Genomic DNA, 22,867 nt, shown 5'->3' on the forward strand with positions numbered 1-22,867 from the left:
ATGTTTCCAGTATTTTAGCTCTATCAATTTGTAACTAACATTTGATGAATTGCCACAATTCTAGGGCCTGGACAAACAGAAGGTTCTGAAATTGTATAACGTGAAATTACCTAGTTGGCTAAATCTTATTCCTAGTGGGCAAGTGACCATTAAAAACACAATCACAGCTGGCACTGTTTGGAACCCTGTGTAATTGAGATAATTTGTTCATTTCAGTGTATACAAGCTATACTTAAGCTCTAGGCTCTGCTAACAGTCTCAACAGAGATTCCCAGGATGAACAGAACTGGAGATCTTCCTTCCTACTTCAGGGTTGAGGCACATAAGCAGGGAAAGCGGGGTGGAAGCTTGCACTGCCGTGGTCCACCTTGTACCTGCTCTGTAGACGAAAGATCCCAATCTCCAGGGGCTGCCAATCAGCACTGTTTGCCTCTCAGTTCTCCACAACAATTACACACTGTCATGAAGCAAAGCCAAAAGTAGGTCAAATGTCAATAAATATGTTCCCTGGAAACAAAGGAGGGTCTTGCGCTGGAAGAAATGATGAGAGAGCCTCAGAAATGGCCTGAGAGTCCAGTAAGTTCAGAGAAACCTCCAAAAGCTTAACCCTCCTGTCCACTCCCAGACACTACCATCACAACCCAGTCCCATTCTGTAGCTATTGCTTACTCCTATCCCAGCAGATAGGTGTCTCCATCCAGATGGGTTGTGGCTTCTACTGTAGCTGCACATTAAGAATGTACAACCTCAGGTTACAGAGTGCTTGAAGCCCATTGGTCATTTTGACCCAGATATGAAGGAAATTCCATCGGTGAATTACCGGACAGCAGAAGGAGAATAAATCATTTGAGGGTTAAAGGGATATTGTCAGGTCAAATATGGCCTGAAATTTTATAAAAATAATCATTTGCAAAATCTAAAGCCAGTATGTTTCCATCAAATACAATCTGAATGGGAAGGTTTAACAAATAAACATTCCTTTGCAGTGTATGCAGCACTGAGGACGAGAGTGGAATCTGCTAGAAAGTTACTACAGACGGACAGTCTATTCTAATGCACAAGCTATGTGCATTTCAAAAAGTAAACAAAGATCTTTAATAATGAAAAGTAAATCAAGTCTTTAAAGCCCTTTCAGTTTTCATAAGCTATGGGTTATTTATAAAGGAGATAAGAAAACGTGTAATTTTTCACCTTACAGTATCCCTTCAAGTGTAAAACAAATACACAAGGGTCTAATTTTTAGAACCTACAGATCCAACTGAAATCAGTGGGAGTTTCAGATGTCTAGGATATCTAAAAATCAGGACACAAATATCCTGTGAAACTACTGACCCTTCATAACACCTGCAGTTATCAAGGTCCCATAATGGATTACACATCTAGGGCAGCAAAAGCATCATTACTGTAAAAACTATTAATTTATTCAACATAAAATATCAAGTGTGGAATCAAACTATCCAATGTTGCATTATTAACATAGGAACAAAAAGAATATTGTACAACAAGCTCAATATACACAAAGTTTTTTAAACATTAAAATGTATCCAGCTTAGAAACTGTACATTCAAACACAAGATAACATTCAATGTTCTTTCAGCAAGCATTTAGGAATACTAAATCACTTGTCAGAGCATGCTGGGAGAATTACGTTCCCCACAACAGCTCTGCACATTAATTAATTGGACAGTTAATGTATCTGTGAACCCCACAATTCTGTTTGCTCCTAAGTTTAATTCAAAATGATTTCATTTTATTTTATTTTTTAAAATGAACTAGCTATATTAATTCCTTCCCCAGTGAAAAATACACAACAGTGTTTAAAACAAAATCTTTGGAAGCTTAATTATCTACATTAATAATGTTGCCATATTAACAAAATATGACGTGACTATTTATAGGCTGTAGTGCATCAACTGAAATGTTCTTCAGCTTTTCTCAATGGACATGCTGGAACATCCTCCTCCATTATTAACAGCATTCAGGGACACTCACTTGAGCTGCTTAAAGGCCAGATCCTGCTCCCACTCAAGTCAGTAGCAAAACTCCTATTGACTTCAGTGACACAGAATCAGCTCTTAAGGGCCCAATCCTGTCCCCTTTTACCTAGAGTCTGATTCTAAGGGCATGGGAGTCAGTGGAAAGACTCCTATTGACTTTAATGGGCTTTCCATCAGGCCTCAGGTAGGGACCACTGTTCTTGACTGAAGGCCTATGAATTATAGTTACTTCAGCAGGGCTGATCCTGGTATTTTTATAGCAAGGTACATTTTTCAATGCAGCATTTATATAAAATAAAAAGCAAAAATGCCTCTAAATGGCTTTTTGTAATATTGTAAATGTCATAGGTTAAACAGGTACCAGCTTCTCAACAGGATTAAAAGCCTTTACATAGCCTATAAATATCTATTAAAATGAAATATTTTATTGGAAGTGTGTGTATATAAATACACACATATATACACACACACACATACACTTCACATAAAACTCTCTGAATGCACATTTTGAAGGCCATTGCAATATCATATCTTCAAACTGTTGAATGCTGACTCAAAAATCAAAGCAGTGTGTGCATATGACCATTTGAAAGGCAGAAGTAGATTTTTAAGTGGAGGAGGAGCTCAATAGCAAGCTAAAAGGCTCATTAGCTAGCCTGTTAACACAGCAATCCTATGAGGTTGTAGGTTTCATGCATATGTTCTCTCCTCTAACACACTTACAATGAATCAAGTTTTCAAAAGAGCCTCCAATTCTGGGCATCCAACTAACTGCCAGTGCAACTCACTGCAAGCACAAATGATAGAAGTTGGGTGTCTAACCATGCTTCCCATCAGGTAACGATCTAAATTCTATCATTTGTGCTTGCAACTGGTTACAGGTGCCAAATTACAGACCAGGCTTAGGCCCTATATAGTGTTTTCATTGCAAGGTTCAGGGACCACCTTACACAGCTGTGCTCATGAATCCAAAAGCTAATAGGAGTTGCACTCTGGCTATCTGAATGTTACAATATGCAATTTAAACCCATTCAGGGCTTGTTTCTCCCCTCAGAAACATGCTGTATATCTTGTGTACATTACCATGAGAGCCCCAGGTAAACAAGCAGGTGTGCCACATGAATTTGAGGGCAGCACTGAGCCACTCTAGTTGCATAATACATGAGGGAGGGATATCCAGTTAGAATCTGAATGGTGAGGAGATAAGAAGGAACTACTCCCATTGTCTTCTAATTAAGAATACTTTCTGTTCACTTTAGATCAGCGGTTCTCAAGCTGTAGGTTGGGACCCCACAGTGGGTTGTGACCCCATTTTAATGGGGTGGCCAGGGCTGACTTAGATTTGCTGGGGCCTGGGGCTGAATCCCGAGCCCTACTGCCCAGGGCCAAAGCCAAAGCACAAGGGCTTCAGCCCTTGGTGGCAGGGTTCAAGTTACAGGCCCCCTGCCTGGGGATGTAGCCCTTGGGCTTCAGCTTGGCACCCCGCCTGGAGTGCTGGGGCTCGGGCGGGCTCAGGCATCGGTCCCCCATCCTGGGGTCTTGTCGTAATTTTTGTTGTCAGAAGGGGGTCATGGTGCAAGGACATTTGAGAACCCCTCCCTTAGATTGATTGGAACTTTTAGCACATTGGAGAGTCAACACTGAATACCGAACTAATAGACAGGCAGAGATACTCATACCAATGTAAAGTGTTAGTATTAGAAATGGACAACATTCTCCTATGACATCAAGCACATATAAAGCTGGATATCTCTGAACTGAATTACATTTTCATATTAACATTAATATGAAAATGTAACATTAACCTGTTCAGACCAGCCAGCTATTTCTGGAGTACTTCATTGTAACCACCATCTTTTAATGCTAGGTGAATATTTAGACTTTGGGTCCCTTGTCAGTCTTACACCTCCTGCACCATAAGACACCTCCAGGCAGAATGCCAACAATTGACTTGGCCTTTCCTGGTAATTTGGAGATCTTCAAATTCCTTTAAGGAATTTCCCATGTGTAATTTCATATAATGGTATAAGTTAAACAACCTAGGAGTACTTGTGGCACCTTAGAGACTAACAAATTTATTTATCTGAGCATAAGCTTTCAGGAGCTACAGCTCACTTCATCGGATGCATTCAGTGGAAAATACAGTGGGGAGATTTATATACATAGAGAACATGAAACAATGGGTGTTACCATACACACTGTAACAAGAGTGATCACTTAAGGTGAGGTATTACCAGCAGGAGAGCAGGGGTGGGGGGGACCTTTTGTAGTGATAATCAAGGTAGGCCATTTCCAGCAGTTGACAAGAATATCTGAGGAACAGTGGGAGGTGGAGTGGGGGGGGGAACATGGAGAAATAGTTTTACTTTGTGTAATGACCCATCCACTCCCAGTCTCTATTCAAGCCTAAGTTAATTGTATCCAGTTTGCAAATTAATTCCAATTCAGCAGTCTCTCGTTGGAGTCTGGTTTTGAAGTTTTTTTGTTGAAGTATTGCCACTTTTAGGTCTGTAATCGAGTGACCAGAGAGACGGAAGTGTTCAACTAGTTTATAAATGTTATAATTCTTGACGTCTGATTTGTGTCCATTTATTCTTTTACGTAGAGACTGTCCAGTTTGACCAATGTACATGGCAGAGGGGCATTGCTGGCACATGATGGCATATATCACATGTAGATTGTGTTCTCTTATTTTGCACCCATCGGCATACTCAGTGAACTATTTCAGCCCCAGAGAAAAGGCCTTTGTAGGGAACGGCTTGATCCACCATGTAGTTAAATATGGTCTTGTGCAAAATCCATAGCATGCACAACCCTATATTTCTGTGAAACGACTGACCAGACATATTATGGAAAACACATGGCTTCCCACAGCCTAGCGACTAGAATTAAGTACCTCTCAGTTACTTTTGATGGTGTATTCCATAGACTGGATTTCTGGAAAAATACCAAGACCCATGGATGATAACTGTCTGATTTTGTTACACCTTTCTTTGCTTTACATCCATCAAGTTTTGAAATCTGAATCCCCATTCTCAGACAGATTCCTTACAAACCAAAAGGCTACACAGACAGTACATATGAATTGAGTTGTCCTCACCTGAACTATACCACTCCCTGTGGTGAGAGAAAGAACTGTATCAACTACACCAAAATTGCTAGGGGAGAGTCAATCTTCTGCTGATGACACTGGTATAGCTCTTCCCAGGACTTCTTCTCATTTAAGATGTGACGCCAGTTACATTCCTTCATAACTTGCCATTACATTCCATGTACAACTGGCAGCTACCCTAGAGCTCTACCCAGCTGACAGAGAACCTGCTCCTGTTGGGAGACACATGAAGGCAGTTCCATCGAAAGTGCTACAAGCAGCTGTTCAGATTAAGACATTTGTGTCATAGGCATTGGCTACACCACTATGGGAATGTACTTACGCAAATTGAACAGAAACATATCTGGACCCATGCAGTAAACCACAGCGTGCATCTCCACACACACAGAGACATCAGGACAGCTGAAGCAGTCTTCACCAATGCAACAGACAGAGGGCTCAATGCTTCTGGCAAAAGGTAAATTCTGTTCCAAACCGCTAGAATTTACATTTCTTATATAATGTCCCATCTCTACATCCAACAGCACTCTTCACAGACTCAAACTACTCTGCCTTGAGGAAAACAAACACTCAAGATACGTTCCAAACAACCTTCTCAGTGCCTGGTAATTTTCAAGGAACAGAACTTATAGGCAAGGGAACTGGAAAGCATTGGTTGGTTTGCTGTTACAACATGTTGTTGTTGATGACTAAAAAGTGCAAGGCAGGCATCTAATTTAAAAACCCTATTCTGTAGTGTATGGAACCCACCGTGTGCTATGCCAGGTACACAGTAAATATTAATCTTTTGCGTTTAGGCATCAAAAGTACTGTTTTTTTTTTTAAATTACAGCTGATACTGAATTGCATTCAGTTAGCTATTTGCTTGACACAGGACATTTTAAGCTCAGTATCTGACCATGCAAGCACAACAGACTATTAAAAATCCCCTTCTCTCTGAACTTCAAATGACATCCTGATCAAATGTCTCTCATTACACAAGTAAATTTTTATGAGTGTGAGCAAAGAGTAGGAAAGACACAATTTGCTTAGGTCCAAATCAAAAGTTCCTGCATTTTGACACATGACATTGGCAGTGACAGCACGGTCGGCTTTATACGCTTGGTTTTTAAAAATACAATTCTTGCTTGTTTCACCCTTCCTTGCAAGGGGGCAGAGGGGGCTCATGTCCTATCATTCCTGTGATCCAGAATTTGACCTGGTGACTCCCATGTTGTGGGATCCTCTCCCAACCATCTCTTGTCCCCATTCTCTGTGGCTGGACTCCTGCAGACCACGCCCTTTGGTTTCAATGGGCAAAAAACAGGAAGCCAAGGCTGCCAACAGGCAGCATCCACTGTAAACCACCAGAGTTAAATAGACTGAAGATTCCAGCATCACCTATGGGAAAGTCAGTGAAAGGGTAAGAAAGGATGAACTGAATCCATTGCTAAAGAAAACAAGACTGGGGTAGAAATGTTAACTGCTTTAGGGGAAAACATCACTTTTTAAAAGCCACTATATTACATACTTTTCTTTCTTTTTAGATAATACTTATCCCTTAAATACACAGAGAATACCTTGGATTAAGATTCACATCACCCATCTGAGATAGGCTAATGTTATTCTGACTTCATAGATAGGGAAACCATGGCAGAGAATTAACTGACTTGCCCAAGGCCAGTGTCAGAGCTAGGACTTCCTGGCTCCCAGTCCTGTAGTCAGACCACTAGGCTACCCTCTCTCTTAGGAGTCTCATGAAAGTGATTTGCAACCATGCAAATAAAATAAGGAACAGAAAATAGCTTCTCAGACTTCACGTACTGACCCATTTGTCAGTTCTGTCATTTTTACTGTCTCCCTCCCTTTTGAATGGGTCCTTCAGTCTTTTCCTTCTCCAGCAAGTCCTGATGGACTGGAATGAAAACCCCATATCTGAACAATACCTGCTTTGGGAAGGTTCAGCTCTGAACTTCGTGGCTCAGATCCATTGCTAACAGAAATATATGTCAGTGTCTGGAACTCATCAATAGTCTCTACTTCAACCACTCTCTGTGCCTGCTTATTCCATTTGTTTTTGTTATTGCCCTTTGAATGAAAAAATCTTGCCTGAGCTCCCTGCTTATTCTGATTTTCTTATTCTTCAGATTTTATCCACTAATCCTGATCCTCTGGCTAGTGTGAAAAATGCCTCTTTATTGACTTTAATATTATATCACTTTAAAGTCTCCTATATTCCAGTTCAGCTTAGAAAGGAGACAACTAAGGGGGAAATAATAGAGGTCTATAAAATTATGAAGAGGGTGGAGAAAGTGAATAGGGAAGTGCTGTTTATCCCTTCCCATAACATAAGAACGAGGGGTCTCCCAATGAAATCAATAGGTGGCAAGTTTAAAACAACAAAAGGAAGTACTTCTTCACACAACGCACAGTCAAGCTGTGGAACTCCTTGCCAGGGGATGTTGTGAAGGCCAAAAGTATAACTGGGTTCATAAAAGAATTAAATAAGTTCATGGAAAATAGGTACATCAATGGCTATTAGCCAAGAAAGTCAAGGATGCAACCCCATGCCCTCGGTGTCCCTAAACCTTCAACTGCCAGATGCTGAGACTGGATGACAGGGGATGGATCACTTGAAATTGCCCTGTTCTGTTCATTCTCTCTGAAGCATCTGGCAATGGTTACTGTCAGAAGACAGGATACTGGGCTAGATGGGCCACTGGTCTGACCCAATCTGGCCGTTCCTATGTTCTTATGAGAAATGGATCATCTCTCTCAAGGTTCAAAGATCAGAAAAACGTGGAGGCCTGTTACCATCTAGGTTGCCCTGCACACACCCTCTCCAGTGCAACAATCCCCTTTCAGTGGTGTGGTGACTACTACTACAGATGGAATCCACTTCAGGCTCAGTGACACTCTCAGAATCCGCATCCCTTGGGATAGCATGGGAAGAGGTAGGCCACCCAAGTGTGGGTTTTTGAGTGCATTATGCCTATGGAGACTCAAGAAGGTGCAGTGCTCCTGGCATGCGGTGGGGAGAGCAGACATCTAGCTCAGATGAAGCACAGGTCTCCAGTCAATTCCCAATGTGTAGAGATAATGGGGCAATGGCCAGGCCCTACCCTTCTAGCCTATGTCCTCCTGAGATACTGATCATTATGAGCAGTGTTAATGGCACCCTATACTGTCATGTATGGGTCTCTACTGTGTGGGAGCAATGGTGGGAAAAGGGCACTACATTAGGGGCTAACCTCGTTTGGCTTCAGGTGCCCCCACTGCCTCAGTTTCCCTTCCTCCCCCCCCCAAAAAAAGGAGTACTTGTGGCACCTTAGAGACTAACCAATTTATTTGAGCATGAGCTTTCGTGAGCTACGGCTGTAGCTCACGAAAGCTCATGCTCAAATAAATTGGTTAGTCTCTAAGGTGCCACAAGTACTCCTTTTCTTTTTGCAAATACAGACTAACACGGCTGTTACTCTGAAACCTTCCTCCCCAGTTAGTCAGACCTCTCCCTGTGGGTATTTTCACAATAACCCTCCCCTTTAGCAGTCTGATTTATTTACATGAAGTTCAAAACACCACAAGTCTTCCGTGCAGCCTTCTGTGAGGGCACGGCCCTTGGTGCAGGGTTCTTAGTCCTATCCCTGCTGAGGCTTGTTCCCCCCCCGGCCTTTCCTAGCTGGCTCCTGCTCCCTGCAGGTTTGCACTCTGCAAGCCACCTGCATGGAATCACTCACAAAGCCCCTTTACCCGCTTTGAGACTTTCCCACAACTGACCTCAGACTGTCCTTATATCCCCCAGCAGGCCTGATTCCTACTCACATGCTCCCATCATGTGACCCCTGGATTGAAAGGTAAATCAGTCACAGGAGAGGCTGAGTCCAGCTCTCACTTAAAGGGCTAGCTCACCCTCTGACAGGCACCAATGTACTTCCTCCACTCCAACATACTTGGGTGAGGACCGCCATCAACTGGCCCTTAATACAGAAAGGCCGTTTTCTCCATCGCATTCCTGTGCTACTAAAATGTTTGGAAGAGAGGGATTTTTACCTGTGCAATAAATGGAGTTATTAAGGCTCCCACTCTGGCCATTCCACTGCATGTTCCTAGGCCCAGAGCACGAGTAGCTGTTGGGTAAACCTGTAGACAAAGCATCAGCACATTAACCCTAGGATACAGCTCTCTTCCTACCTTACATCTCTTTATCAAAGAGCGATACTAAATGTAAGTTCTGTCAGGTCTATAACTCTCAGACAACATAATGGCTTAAGAAATTGTAGCCTGTATAAGGCCTATTATGAGACGATCATAAAATTCAGCTGTCCCACCAGGGCCTCATTCCCATTAAACCTTCTTGTTACAAAAATGACCGTACTCACCTCAGGAGTGTAAACATAAGCAGCCTGAAATCCTCCTGAAATGAAAGCCCTTGCGATGAAGAGCAGCACAGTAAGAACATTTCTGTGAGAATAAGGAGAGCAGGGGTTGGGTTGTTCAGTTCAGTCTTTATTTGAATTTAGAGACAAGTAGCAATTAAAAAAAGATGCTAAATTTTATTAGCTAGATCCATTTTATTTTTTATTGACCCTCCTCCATTTTTCTGGACCTTTAATACAAGGATGGTTCAAAAAAATCTGTGATCACTACAGACACCTGGGCTTTTCTAAGAGTCTGCATTTCGACAGAGCACTATCAACAGCCAGTGACCAGTGAAGTAAATTACATGTACTAGTCCCAGCCTAAAGATATTTGGATGAGGAAAAAATGCACTAAATGATTGACCTTACATTAGTCTGACACTGGGATAACTCAACTGGAGCACAATTGGAGTAAATGAGATCAGAATCAGGCTGTGGGCTTCCTGTGTAAAGGTGTGAAATTGAACACACTTGGTTATGTATTCATATTGTTAGGATTTATTATTATTTATACAGTGCCTAAAAGTGTTCTAGGAGCTCTCTCTACACAAAACAGTCCAGCAACAACTAAGATGCCATTTCTGTGCCCCCCACCCTCAGCCCCAGAGTAGAGAAAGAACTGTGCACAAGTGACAGGAAGGCCAAAATATTCCAAAAGGCCCAACACTCATAATCAGAGGCAAATTTTCCAAAGAGCTCAGCGCACTGAGTCAATGGTGGGTGCTCAGCTCTTGTGAAAATCTGGCCATAAGTGTCACAATGGAAGACGCTGGGTGCTGTGAACTTTGGAAAATCTGGCCTCAGTTGTGGGTTCTGAGCAGTCAAAAATTTAGCCCTGAGCTCTTTGGAAAAGTGGGCCCTAACTGGCTGCAATGCCAAAATACAGGATCCTTCCAGCAGTGCAGTAATTTCCAAATTCTTAGGTCAAATGTACCAGTTTTCCAGGCCAAGACCTCAACTTCACTAGTCAGTGCCTATCGCTTGCCCTATAATTGCACATTCTAATCCATAACACGGCTTAGACTGCTCTGAACCCCAGTCTTACAATTAAAGGCCAAGCTCTGCTGCGAATTGGCACGAGTAACTGAATGGGAGGCAGGTACACAGCAGTGGATTCCAGCCCAGAGGTACATCATTCATTTGGCAAGGGGGAAACCTAGATAACTAACTGCAAAACTAGAGATACCAGCATCACTACATGTAACGGTAGTTGAGACCCACTGCACAAGACTTGATTTAGAACTTTTTTCAGAGAGCTATTTCCTACTTTGATGTCAACTATTATCCCCTTTGGCGTATTCTGAACACCGGACTTTGGAGAAGACAGGCTTTCTCCCCACCTGCCTCTTTTATTTTTCTTCTAAACACTCTGTAGAGAAAAGCCTAACTTTCCTTTGAAATCTTTTCACAAATTAACTTGGTCAGTTCTTGACTCTTAAAACCATCACTTTCAACCTATTGTCCCATATGGAAGAGTAAATGAATCAGGGTTTAGTTTTCACTTTGTGTTGCGTACCTTCCAACGCAGAGAAATAACAGAAGACTACAAAACGAGAAGACAAAAAAGGACAGCGCCATGGTTTTTTTACGGCCTATCCGATCAATAATCCATAGGGTCACCAGGACACCTGTATGGGAAGAGAAATTGATTGGCCCACATCTGTGGAATGAGTTCAGATTGAGCTGCAGCATCCAGCAATTACCACACGATGTTATTTGGCTTTGTAATTTATTTCCTTTTTGTGTGAACCTGTTGCAAGGAAAGGAGTCAGACTGGCGATCCAAGGGAAGGGGGTTCTCCAGGGACAAAACGTGTATAACACAGGCAGTGGGCAGTGGAGTTGCACTCACACCAGAGCTGGATTTCTCTGAGCTGAGATTTTAATCCAGAGCAGTGATAATATGCTGAATCACTGCCTTGTGATATGCCATCTCAAGCCGATTAATACCTAGGGATATAGTTATAAGTCTAATGGAACAATATTCATATTGCTACCATATGTCACCTATCTTTCTTGCTCTATCGTCACACTGCTCATTTAAATAATGGTGACTTTAAAAGTCATGGCTCTGATGGTGTGCAAGGCTGTGCACAGAAGGGGTTGAAGGAAGCAGGTCCAACACTGAGTAACCATACCCAGGATCCTTTAAAAATAATTCTGGAAAGCCAACACCTGGAAGAAAGTTTATATGACTCTGCTGCTTCAACAGAAATTAATTGGATGATAAAATCCTATTGAATTGTTACTCTGCCTCAGAATACATGGCACGCAGTTTGGATTTGGAGCCATAACCAGACTGGCCACTGTGGCTTCTCAAGACACTTTCCAGAGACTGCTTCTGCAGTAAGCCTCCATTCAGTGATGCCCTGGCACTTATATGGTCACTTACCTGGGAACTCCGATAAAGTGGTCCAGAGCAGATCAGTGTAGTCTTCCTCTGTCAGATACTCACAGGCCAGGCTGCATTTTGCCTTAACTGCTTTCCTTCTACTGGAAACTGTGGGAGGAGAAAAAGAAGCACTTGTGATATTTTAAGTAATCTCTTCTCTGCTGACCCTCCCATAAGCCTGCTGTGCTTCTGTGATTCTATAAACTTGCTGCTGAAACCAGTGGAGTGGATGTGGCTGGAATTCAGCAGCACAGCAGGTGCACTTTACCGGACTATGTCGTACCCGGAACACCGAGCCAAAACCAAACCATTCCTAAGCAGTCTTGCTTCTAGTAGGATGCAACCCTGACCTGCAGACTCATGATTTACACTATTTTTTAAATCAGAACAGGCTTCTGTGACCTCAGGCTAGTGATGTCGGTAATCCCAACTGTAAAATGGGGATAATAATATCTTACCTACACCACAGGAGGGTTGTGAGGGTTAACTCATTAGGATTCATAAAGAGATTCAAGAAGCTTGGATAGAAGGTGCTACAGAAAAGCAAAGTATTATGATTATTTATTCTATTGCTTGAAACAAGATCTTGGCAGGGGGTTAGACTACACCCTTGCGGTCCCTTCTAGCCATATGGTTCTATGATTCTGAGATCCACAGACCAGCACTCCTGTTTCCCCCTTTAACCCAAACCCCTTTCCTCTTCCTGGTTCTTATTGCCAAACCCTCTCTCATGATCCTTCCTTTTAAAATGCAAGGTCAATGTCAGTTGTCTACAGTGTTTTGTATTCCCTTTCCAAAGGTCTTTAACCTTCCTCACATTCACCCAAAGCATACAACACATCATACTTGTATAGCGCCTTCTAGCACAGGATGTAAGTGATTCTCTGTAGCACAAGCAGGTGTGCTCTACCAGTACAGACTCCTCTACTTTGCCAGGTAGGGCAAAGTTACAAGTGGGGAAACTGAGGCTTAAATGGTGAAGTGACTTGTCCAATGCCTTACAGCAAGTTAGTGACAGAGCTAGGAAAAGAACCAGTAGTCTTGTTTCCTAGACCTGCATTTTAATCACCAGACCACACTGTCTCCCAATAACTACCCACATTTTTCTAGTATCCAAAGTTAGACTTCTCATTCTATTCCCAGGCTGCTAGGCAAACCCTGAATTGATACCTTCTCACAGCAATACCCATCCCCTTTGTATAATTTCCCAACCACCAGGGTGTGTTCCCTAATTTAGTGTGTTCAGAACACAGTAACACTCACCCTAGGGGAATCTAATTTTCAAGGAGTTTTAAAGATCTTCTTTATACAGTTAAAACACTGACAATAACACAACAAACTGCAACAGAAAAGATGCTGAATTTCTATGCAAATCTTTTCCCCCAGCAGTTCTTTACATTTCAAGCACCCAGAAGCCCTATGGCAGCTGGCAATTTTCTCTATTTCAGACCTAATTAGGCCTGGGAGTGGCAAATCTGGAAAGTCACATTTATGGAATCACACTTTACTCAACAAGAATAGATACTTGCCTCTAATAAGCCTCCTTTGCAGGCTCCACTGCTATTTCACAACTTGGATTTGGGGAATCCTTCCTGTGGCCACCACAGAACCCCTATGCATCAAGCAGCAAGCGGGATACAGGAGCTGACTTATGTTCAAAATTAACAAACTCTTAACAAGGTTTCCTAAAGTGTGCGCTAGAAATTGTGACCCTTTCCAAGCCTTCAGCAAAAGCTGGTCCAATAAAAGGAATCCCACCTTTTTTTTCTCATCTACAGGGCATATTTAGAAAGAAGAGAAGAGCTAATACTCACTGCTGCAGACATCCCCTGCTTGAAAGAGCTCTGTAGTTAATAAAACTAACCCATAATAAGAAAATGCATTGGAAAACCTGCGAGGAAGGAAATGAGAGAGGAAGTCTGAGATGGTCAGACATATAATATAATGAGCAATGTGAATCAAAATGGAACCTAACGGAAGTGAGGACTTCCATTAAATACTTTCTTAAAGTATGGTTCCTACTTCCACCCAGAAAATGAATAGGCCACCGGATCTTGAGTGAATGTTATTTGGTGGTTTAAGAAATTACAGTGTCATGCAGGTTTGAGGGGAGTGAGATTTTCTCCATTTTAGTGATATTGTAAATGCATCCATTGAAAAACATACATAAGCATGCTGGCATTGAACAGTTTATATCTCCTCTTACCATATAAACCAAAGCAACAATGTTGTCCATCTAAACTGGGGTGTGAAAAGGTCCCTCATTTTCCCCCGGTCTTCCTGTTTTGAAACAAGCAAAAATACAACTGTTTGATTTGGTTTCTATTTAAAATTGATTTTGGGTCATAAAGAGTCAGAGGAAACTTGATTGCATGGAATCACATGCTTCCACTCTTATGTCGGGCCATCTGATATATATTACACAGCTTGCGGCCAGATATTCAGGCCCTGTTCAGGTCCCTTCATGCACACGAGCAGTATAAAGGAGCCACAATCTGGTCGCAGCTGCCAAGTTAAGAATTCCCCTGCCAGAAGAAATTCTCAGCTGGTGTAAAGTCATCAGAGCTGGCTCATACCACCCCAGCACACGGGGAGGAAGAGAGAGTGTCAGCATGCAGAGAGGGACACAGCTCTATTATGCCAATTCACAGGTGGTGTATGATCTCTTAGGGATGACAGCTAGTAGCTGCTGTAAATTAGAACAGCCTCTAGATAGCTCTAATTTAGGTTGGGGCTGAGGCCAAGGCAGCTTGAGAGTCAAGGGGCTGTAAGCACCTCCTTGATGACTCTCCTCCCCATCTCCTGTGCAGGATGGATCTTGGAACAGGACAGCATCTGATCCATAGTTTTGTGGTTTAGAAAAAACATTTTGCAATCCAACCCTAAAAACCAAACCTCCAAAGCAAGCAAAGCATTTCTTCACTTCTCAGCAGGAGAATTTTGGCTGGCCCAAGAATTTCTGAAGGACAAAGAGGCAAGCCAGCCTGTGCAGCACTTCCCCAAAGTTTGGGTGTGCTCTGGGATTTGGGGTTGTCTCATTATAGAGATGGGGGTTAGCTGCAAAATTCAGATTCAACTTGGGATCCAAAATTCCACATATAGTTCTGAGGTGTTCAGATCTGGGGTTCTGATTTGGGCCCTTCAGTATTCTCATGGTCTGAGTCTCAGTATAAAGAAGCCTAAAAGTGAGCGTAAATGTAATTTATGCCCATTTTAAAGGCCCCTTTACACTGCCACCATTTTTAGTATAAATCAGAATGAGGCCCTTGGTGTAATTCCCCATTAATTTAGCATATGTGATCACTTCTCATTAGTGTTTATTACTGGTAAAGATGTGAAAATTAAACTTAACACTGATTACTTGTGAAAGTAGCACAGTTTCTATTATATCCAGTATTGTCAATATGTCTGTTTCCTGTACTCACCTGTCTGGAAATGATTAATTTTCCCAGAGGCATTGGAGCTCCATTTTCTGCTGCTATCCGCTTCAAAGTGGCAATAGCCTTCTCTTGGTTTCCAGATAACACATCATATCTTGCACTTTCTGGCAGCCACTATGAAAGCAAAGCACAGCAGATCAGATCAGACACAATATTGTCAACGACAGGACAATAAACTGACTGGGGCAGATGTGAGTAGTCCCATTAACTGCAATGAGATGCGAAGGCTTGCAGAACCAGCCCTTGATGAATTACAGATTTTTCTTTCTGCAACAGGCTTTAAGAAATTCCAGATACCACTTTCATCATATCATCAGGCATCCATCCCTAAACTATCCCACAAGAGGTCTCCTCCATTACTTGCTTTTTATTCTTGAAAGATTTGACTATATCTTTGGAATTTTTTGGTATTACATTCACAGCAGGAATGGCAAAACAGTCAATTAGTTAGCAGGAGTCTGAAGATATTCAAAATTGTCCATTTTTAAAGTTTTTTTTTAACACATAAGATTTTAAAACACCTGTGTAATTATCTGGAGAGATTCCTGAAAAACAATGACAATGGCTAAAAAATAACAGCAGCCAAATAGTCAAATTATTACTCAGACAGGAGTGTATATATAGCTTGTAAGGGAATGGGTTGCTATCACATATACTTTCATCAATCAGGGTAGACAAGTTCAAGTGTCACTAATATGTGAATCTGTTTAAGAATCTGACCTGTAATATATAAATAGCATATCATGCTGAGATTGCCATGCGCTCTCAGAGTTTTTAATTGACAACAGATTAGATGGAAGCTGTGACTTGCAGTAAAATTATTTAAGGGTCCCAAGATGAATCAGAAAATAACTGATTTTAATAAGAATAAGAGGTTGATTCCACTGAATTTGACTGAAACTGCATGAGTAAATTAGAGAGAGAATCCCAGTTCTGACTGATTTCACAGAACTCCAAACTATCAGCGTTCTACAGTAGGGCATCAGATTACAAGCATTACATCATCAGAACAACTCTCATTGAAAAGCCTACTATTACGAGCTGTTGAAACAGCATCATTTGAAGCAGTATCATTTACATCATAATTTCAGATTTATTAACAGGGTACCATCAGGAAACTCATTGCTGTCACATTCCACTCAATCAGGCTCCATATTAACTATATTTTTATTGTGAAATGTTAGATTTGCTGCACAAACATCTCTCCAGTAAAGAATACCTACAAAACATAAGATGGCGAACAGCAAGAGTGGAACAGCAGAAAGAATGAGCAGCCAACGCCAGCCAAGAGTGGGCATCACAAACACTGCAAGGAGGACTTCAAATACAGTCCCAATGGCCCAAAAGACCTGCAAAAGCGAAAAGGAAACGGTCACAAAGGGGGATAAAAGAATTCTGAGATGCATGATTGATAACAGCACAGTAACTAAAAAGGAGAAGGACCATCTCTATTAATGCCCTCTTCAACCGGAAGTTCTACAATCAGAGAATCATAGGGTTAGAAGGGACTGCAAGGGTCATCCAGTCTAATCCCCTGCCAAGATACAGCATTTGTTGTTGTAAACTCTGTACCGTAGAGATTGGTGGTGAATCAGGGATGAGACATGTAAAATGTGCACAGATGTAAGCCAAGAGAAATCCAGCCATTTGTGAATGGGATTTTTTCTCATGTTCCACAAGCTCAGCTCTGAAAACTTATTACCAATGTTCTCTGGAAAGCCATGTTTAAATGTAGACGAATAAACTGGTATCAGAGGCAGCTTCTTATATAAAATAGCCTCATATTTCATATATGGGAGGGCTTTTCTATATTTGTATACCTTTTGTCTTCAGACTTTGTCCATAACTCTCCCTATGTTCCAAGCATTTCGTAAATCCATATTCCATTCTAAAACTCAGGTTACTGAAAACTTTGAGTAAGGAAAAAAAAAAGGTTTCATATGATGGGACATTTTCTGCTACTCATGTTGATGGTTTCAAACAGTTAAATTTCACCTTCAGCAAGATCAATGTGCTGTATTCATTTGTTACAGCAGAACTGCAGACAGGTAAATAATGAGTCAACACTTAATTTGTGGTTGATGGGCCAAATTCTGCTCCAATTTACAGGGGCTGCCTCAATGATGTCACTTGACAGTAGATTTTGGCCACATATACTTCACATCGCCTACAGTTTCCTCAAAACAGCTACAACTTCCTTATGGTGTGAATGATTAAGACATGATTCTAGATCCCCTTCAGTTGATACCCGGACATAATAAAGTAGCTTAGGATAATAATAATCTATCTCTAACTATAATTCTTATAAACTGCTGTGAGATCTAGAGTCCTGTTCTCCTTACATAGGTAAAACTATCAAAACCAACAGGAGCTTTGCCTGCAAAAGAAGGAAGGAATTGAGACCCTTATTAGTAAGGCCAGAGCTGGGACACTCTGTCATGAAAGCCACCCAGGTCCATCTGATATTTTCTTCCCTTTGATTTTTAGTTCCCTCAGGGACTAATTTCCTTTTCCTGTTAACTAACTAGTCAATGCTTAGGATAAATTTCTGATTCCACTGGGTGATTACATGGGTCCAGAATGCTCAGAACTAGCCAGACCAAGAAGAGGGTAAAAGAATACCAACACCATGAAAGAGAGTTGCTCATCTACTGAACTCTATTTAGTGAAGGTCAGGCAACGAAAACTAATTCTAGGCAGCAACTATATTGGAAGATTAATTTTGTTAAAAGGCTATTTGAATTCAGGGAGGACAAGATTTCACAGGGACAGCCCTTTCAAAGCCGCTGAGTGCAGATCAAGTAACAGCTCTCTCAACAGTAACACCTGGCTGCCTTCAAACATCCATGAAGCAGGCATACTTTTTTCCATTTTAACACTTTATGGGCTAAATTCAGCTCTCTCTGACACTGGCATAGAGAGCTGAATTCAGCCATCTATGTGTTGTAGCCGGTTTTGAATTTTCTAAGGTCAGTGGGATTGAATGGACACAACTGAAAGCAGAATTTGGGCCTCCAAGTCTAAGGAACAAGTACAGCTTGCTACACCACTTACCTCTATTAATAAAATGCATTTTGCTCTAGCTTTCATTGGAAGGAATTCAGCATATAAGGTTACTCTGTAAAGATAAACATTGAGAAAAATGTCATGTTAGCACACTGAGCTATATTCAGGCGTTTGATTTGTTTCCTATTAAAACTGCCAAACCACAGTGACAACATAAAAACCCTTCCCAGCCCACACAGCCAGCAGTACTACAGACACTGGATGAGAGTCTTCTCTCATTTACACCAGCACAATCTCATTTACTTTAATATGGATTGCAGCAGTGTAATGGAGGACAGAATTTGATCCTCTCTGTGGCTTTGTAACCTCGGACTCAAACCTGCTAGATCTAGCAGACCTTGATGTGTATTTGCTCAGAGCTCTGGTCTGGACAGGCATTCACACAGTGGAATTCAATGCATAACTCCTACAGTTGCTGGGCAGGGTAGTTCCCCAGGGCTTAATTAAATTGGTTAGGAGAATTTCACTGCTGGTCACTCATCTTTGCTAGGTTTCAGTCCTCCAGGAGATGAAAACCCTGAGGCTGTGATTGTTATTGCTCATATAAAATAATTTGCATTCCTTTATTAAGCGGGAATTTTAAAAAATTGACTTGATTCTCTGCAATGCCTTTGTACCCCACTGTGCCAAAGGGCAATACATTTGAATTGTACAGTTGTTGTGTGAGCGTTTCCTGAGGATTAATACAAGGGACAGAAGCCAACCAAAGGTTTGTCCTGTCTGTTTTAAACAGTCTGTTAGGACTTGTATTTCTCTGCTCCTACCATATTTGTATTCCATTGACTTGCCAGGCCCTGTATCTGCTGCTGAAACACCTTTAGGGTCCAATCCTGCTACCTTTGAAGTCAATGGCAAAACTCCTACTGATTTCAGAGGTGCAGGTCTGAGCTCTCAGTGACTTTGCAGAGCTCAGTTAATCAGTGGATAACACTGCAAATATCAAATATTAAATCAGTGATTAAAAAACAGAAGGAAATAGAGTCAAGTGTAATAAAATGCAGAGCATTCCCCATATAATGTAATAGAGTACAGTGATTACAGTTGTGTGTGGGTTGTTCTTTTCAGGAGAATGCTCTGCATCTCCTACTTTTGTATCTATGGGATGCTGTGAATGCTAATAATTATGTCCTACTCAGTGTCACATAGTATCTCATAGTAAGATTCCCTGGGAGGCCACTGATTCCTATAGACAGCTCCTGCATATGCAGATAAACGTGCTCCTACATGTAATATGTTAATTTCTAATTGTACAAAGCATTATTTTAAACAGCATCTTTCATAAAAACTCTATCCCAAAATGCATTACAGAATGCAATAATACAATCATGTGACTCTACGGACTAAATAACTCTACAGAAATTCTGCCTCTCATATGCAATATTGTAGCTTGTCTAAGACTATTAAAAAAAACAAACCCCAGCTCTTTCTGCCGCCGTGAGTACATTTCTCCATTTGCCAATCAGACCATTCAGAATTAGAGCCCGGGACAGGGGCTCAGGAGATCTGAGTTCTATTCTGACCTCTGTAACTGGCTCACTTTGTGACCCTGGGAAAGTCATGTGCTTTACTTTCTTCTTCTGCAAAATGGCATTAATTGGGACTTATCTCTTCATAAGTGTTTGCCATGCAAAGCATTAACTCTGATGCTGTGCCTCTTTTGCTCTTCTGCCCCATTCTAGTAACGCATATTGGGAGCTGTGTGGCGGAATCTGGCTCACACTTAATAAACATGTGGCAGATTAATGACTTTCCTAGTTTACACACATACTGCTGTCATTAGCAGTCTTACTGGAGGGAGGCTAAAGAGCAATGGAAATATACTAATAGTATTACAGAAGCCTCTCAGAGCAGTGGTTCCTTTATTTGGATTTGTGGGAATGGCACTAGAAAAGCTGCAGCCATCGCAGGATATTGACTCATCTCGTAAACAAATCCATGAGCCATCAATCTAAGTCAGGCTCCTCTGGCACTGAAATAGCACCTCTCGCGATGCAACACATCAATTATTAATGAGAATACAGTAAATGGGAAGGGGAGAGTAAACAGCTACACTCATTTCCTTCCATTTACAACTAAAAGGCTGCAGCAGGGGTCTTCCCCCTGAAAATCTGGAAAGCCTCTTCCAAAGTGAGGGGAGCCTCAAAGTCATGGAGTTATGTCCTGATTCTCTGTTCTGACCAGAGATGGGCCTCATCCATGAAGCTATTCAAACTGTTCCAAGTTGGACGCTGTTTGGATTTGGAATTCCAGTTTGGATCCATTACACAGATGGGCCTGAGGCTCAAAGTTTAGGCTCAGATTTGGATAGGAATCCAAAGTTTCACAAAGTTCAAGGGGGCTCCAGGTTGGCCCTACTTCTAATTAGTAGTGTTCATGTCATGACCTGGTATTGTCAAAATTCAGCATCATCACTTATTGGCTCAATTTTATCATACAAACATGGAAATGCAATGTCAAGCCATTGCTATTGGGTTATTTTACGTCTCTTTGAGAGTTTCACACTATCGGTTCTCTCTTCCCTGCTGCTGCAAGAGTGGGATGCTAGCGCCTTTTGCCTTCACCCCACTTCCTGGACACTTGAAGGGACAGAGAAGGATCCTGTCTGTTCTGCTCTGTCTGCTTGTAGGAGGCAGAACTCCAGTGATTATCACTCCACTTGCTCTGTGTAAAAGCACCAAAATAAGCGGCTGATCTAACTCATTGACTGCTTTAAAGTCTCATCTCTAAGGTGCCACAAGTACTCCTTTTCTTTTTGCGAATAAAGACTAACACAGCTGTTACTCTGAAACCTGCTCTAGATCTGCAGACTGAACATCAATGACTAATTGCCTTAGTTTAGTACAGGAAAATCCAATAGAACTTACAAGTATGTAACGCTTCTGACCATATTAAATTCAGACACCCAGTTTGTTCAGAAGGATGTGTTAGTCATCAGGGGTCTAATCACCTCCTCACAGAAATACTGTGCATTTCAAAAGCCTTCCTAGAGTTTAATACATCCGTGTTAACACCGTTAGAGGAACTTAGTTTCAGAAGGCCCCTACACAGAGTCACATACACAATTCCACAGGAGCATTGATTTCAGTGTTAAGAAAAACGGGAAAGAGAATATTTTGAAACGTGAATATTTACTTACGACTGAGGTACCCCTCCAATCCCAAAGCCCACCAGTCCCCTGAGCACAAGGATCCAACTGTATACTGGTGCAAAACCACTGAGGATCCCATAGTACAGGGTCCAGAACACACTGATCTTTAGCCCCTGCATTTAACAAACAACAGAAAAAGGATGATGCTGTAACACAAATTAGAAAATTATAGACTAATGCCCAGATCTCCTAAATCAGGAAGCACAGAAAGTACTCTAGGAGAACAGTTTTGTGAAGCTGGGAGCCAAGGGTTTCATAAAGCTAGGCCCAAAATAGTTAAAGGAGACTTCAGAACTGTATGTGCAAATGTTGCGTGCCTGTGGCCCTCATTAGGCAAAAATCCCTGTAGTTTGCACGAGCAAATAAGTATACTGTGTGCAACATGGACAATTACCATGTGCTTTAATGCATTGCTGAACCTGAGCCCAGAATATCATAAAGACTCTCTTTAAAGAAAACATGCTTCATTTCATAACACAGTCAGACAGTTATTTACTTCATTCTTTATTTTTCTCAGCTCTCATTTACTGTTACAACCCTGTTGCCCTCACTGGGAGCAGAAACTGGGTTGGCTTTGGCCTGCTTGATTCTTGTACAAGTATGTGGATTATGCAATTCAGAAATGTTATGCACTGAAGTGGAGTGCACTGTAACTGTGTTATAATGGCACCTATTTCAGTAAAAGTTGGAGGCTTACAGTTTTTCTGCCATACTGGTCTGAAATATTTCCCCAGAGTGTAGAGCTGCACATCATTCCCACAAACACCACCTGTGGAAAATCAGAAACAGCCTTCCTCTTAACAGCACGTATAAATTTCCAGAGAAGAGCTCAGAAAAGAAAGCTGCACAACTTTACCATCAAACCAGAAAATTCAAACATTCATTGTCACTACTGTATTATGTTAAGGTGCTGTGGGTCCAGTTTCCATTAAAGGAGTTTTACATATACAAAGTAGGATTTTCAAAACCACTCAACAATGGACTAACTCCAGGCCCACTGATGACAATGTAAGTTTTACTATTGATTTCAATGGGACCAGTTAGACTGATGCTGAGTATTTCTGAAAACCCAACGCATATATTTTTGATAAACAAAGTGATAATGAATTATGAGACGACTAGTTAGTGTAAGTTGCCAATAAATGAAAGGTCATTAAGGCCCTTGTTAGGATATAGATATTCAGGCCTGTCTGCAAAGGCCTGTACTTTAAGAATTTAGGTGTATTTTTATCATTTGGCTAGTTCTAGAGATATAAAAGAGAGAATCAAAATCACTGTCTGCTGGTGTAAGGGCCTTCTCTTACTGTGACAGTCTG

The 22,867-nt window shown here is 41.5% G+C and overlaps 1 protein-coding gene across 6 annotated transcripts in view; it reads right to left on the bottom strand.

Annotated features, from left to right (window-relative positions):
* Positions 1 to 171: 171 nt before the first annotated feature.
* Positions 172 to 22,867, bottom strand: part of SVOP (SV2 related protein) — a 43,825-nt gene continuing 21,129 nt past the window's right edge. For 3 of the 6 annotated variants that reach the window (XM_074973200.1, XM_074973199.1, XM_074973198.1), the window contains 12 exons: positions 22,249 to 22,320; positions 21,540 to 21,664; positions 18,392 to 18,455; positions 16,561 to 16,686; positions 15,323 to 15,451; positions 14,104 to 14,177; positions 13,712 to 13,788; positions 11,898 to 12,005; positions 11,023 to 11,134; positions 9,468 to 9,549; positions 9,139 to 9,228; positions 173 to 6,489 (listed from right to left, as the gene is read on the bottom strand). In XM_074973200.1, the coding sequence (XP_074829301.1) occupies positions 6,283 to 6,489; positions 9,139 to 9,228; positions 9,468 to 9,549; positions 11,023 to 11,134; positions 11,898 to 12,005; positions 13,712 to 13,788; positions 14,104 to 14,177; positions 15,323 to 15,451; positions 16,561 to 16,686; positions 18,392 to 18,455; positions 21,540 to 21,664; positions 22,249 to 22,320 (1,266 nt within the window). In that variant the 3' untranslated portion in view covers positions 173 to 6,282. Of the gene's footprint in view, positions 6,490 to 9,138; positions 9,229 to 9,467; positions 9,550 to 11,022; positions 11,135 to 11,897; positions 12,006 to 13,711; positions 13,789 to 14,103; positions 14,178 to 15,322; positions 15,452 to 16,560; positions 16,687 to 18,391; positions 18,456 to 21,539; positions 21,665 to 22,248; positions 22,321 to 22,867 lie in introns of all 6 variants that reach the window. The other 3 variants (XR_012642031.1, XM_074973196.1, XM_074973195.1) reach the window with 3 other exon arrangements.

The sequence above is a fragment of the Natator depressus genome, chromosome 15 (assembly GCF_965152275.1).
Source record: "Natator depressus isolate rNatDep1 chromosome 15, rNatDep2.hap1, whole genome shotgun sequence".
In the NCBI taxonomy this organism is placed as follows: Eukaryota; Metazoa; Chordata; order Testudines; family Cheloniidae; genus Natator; species Natator depressus.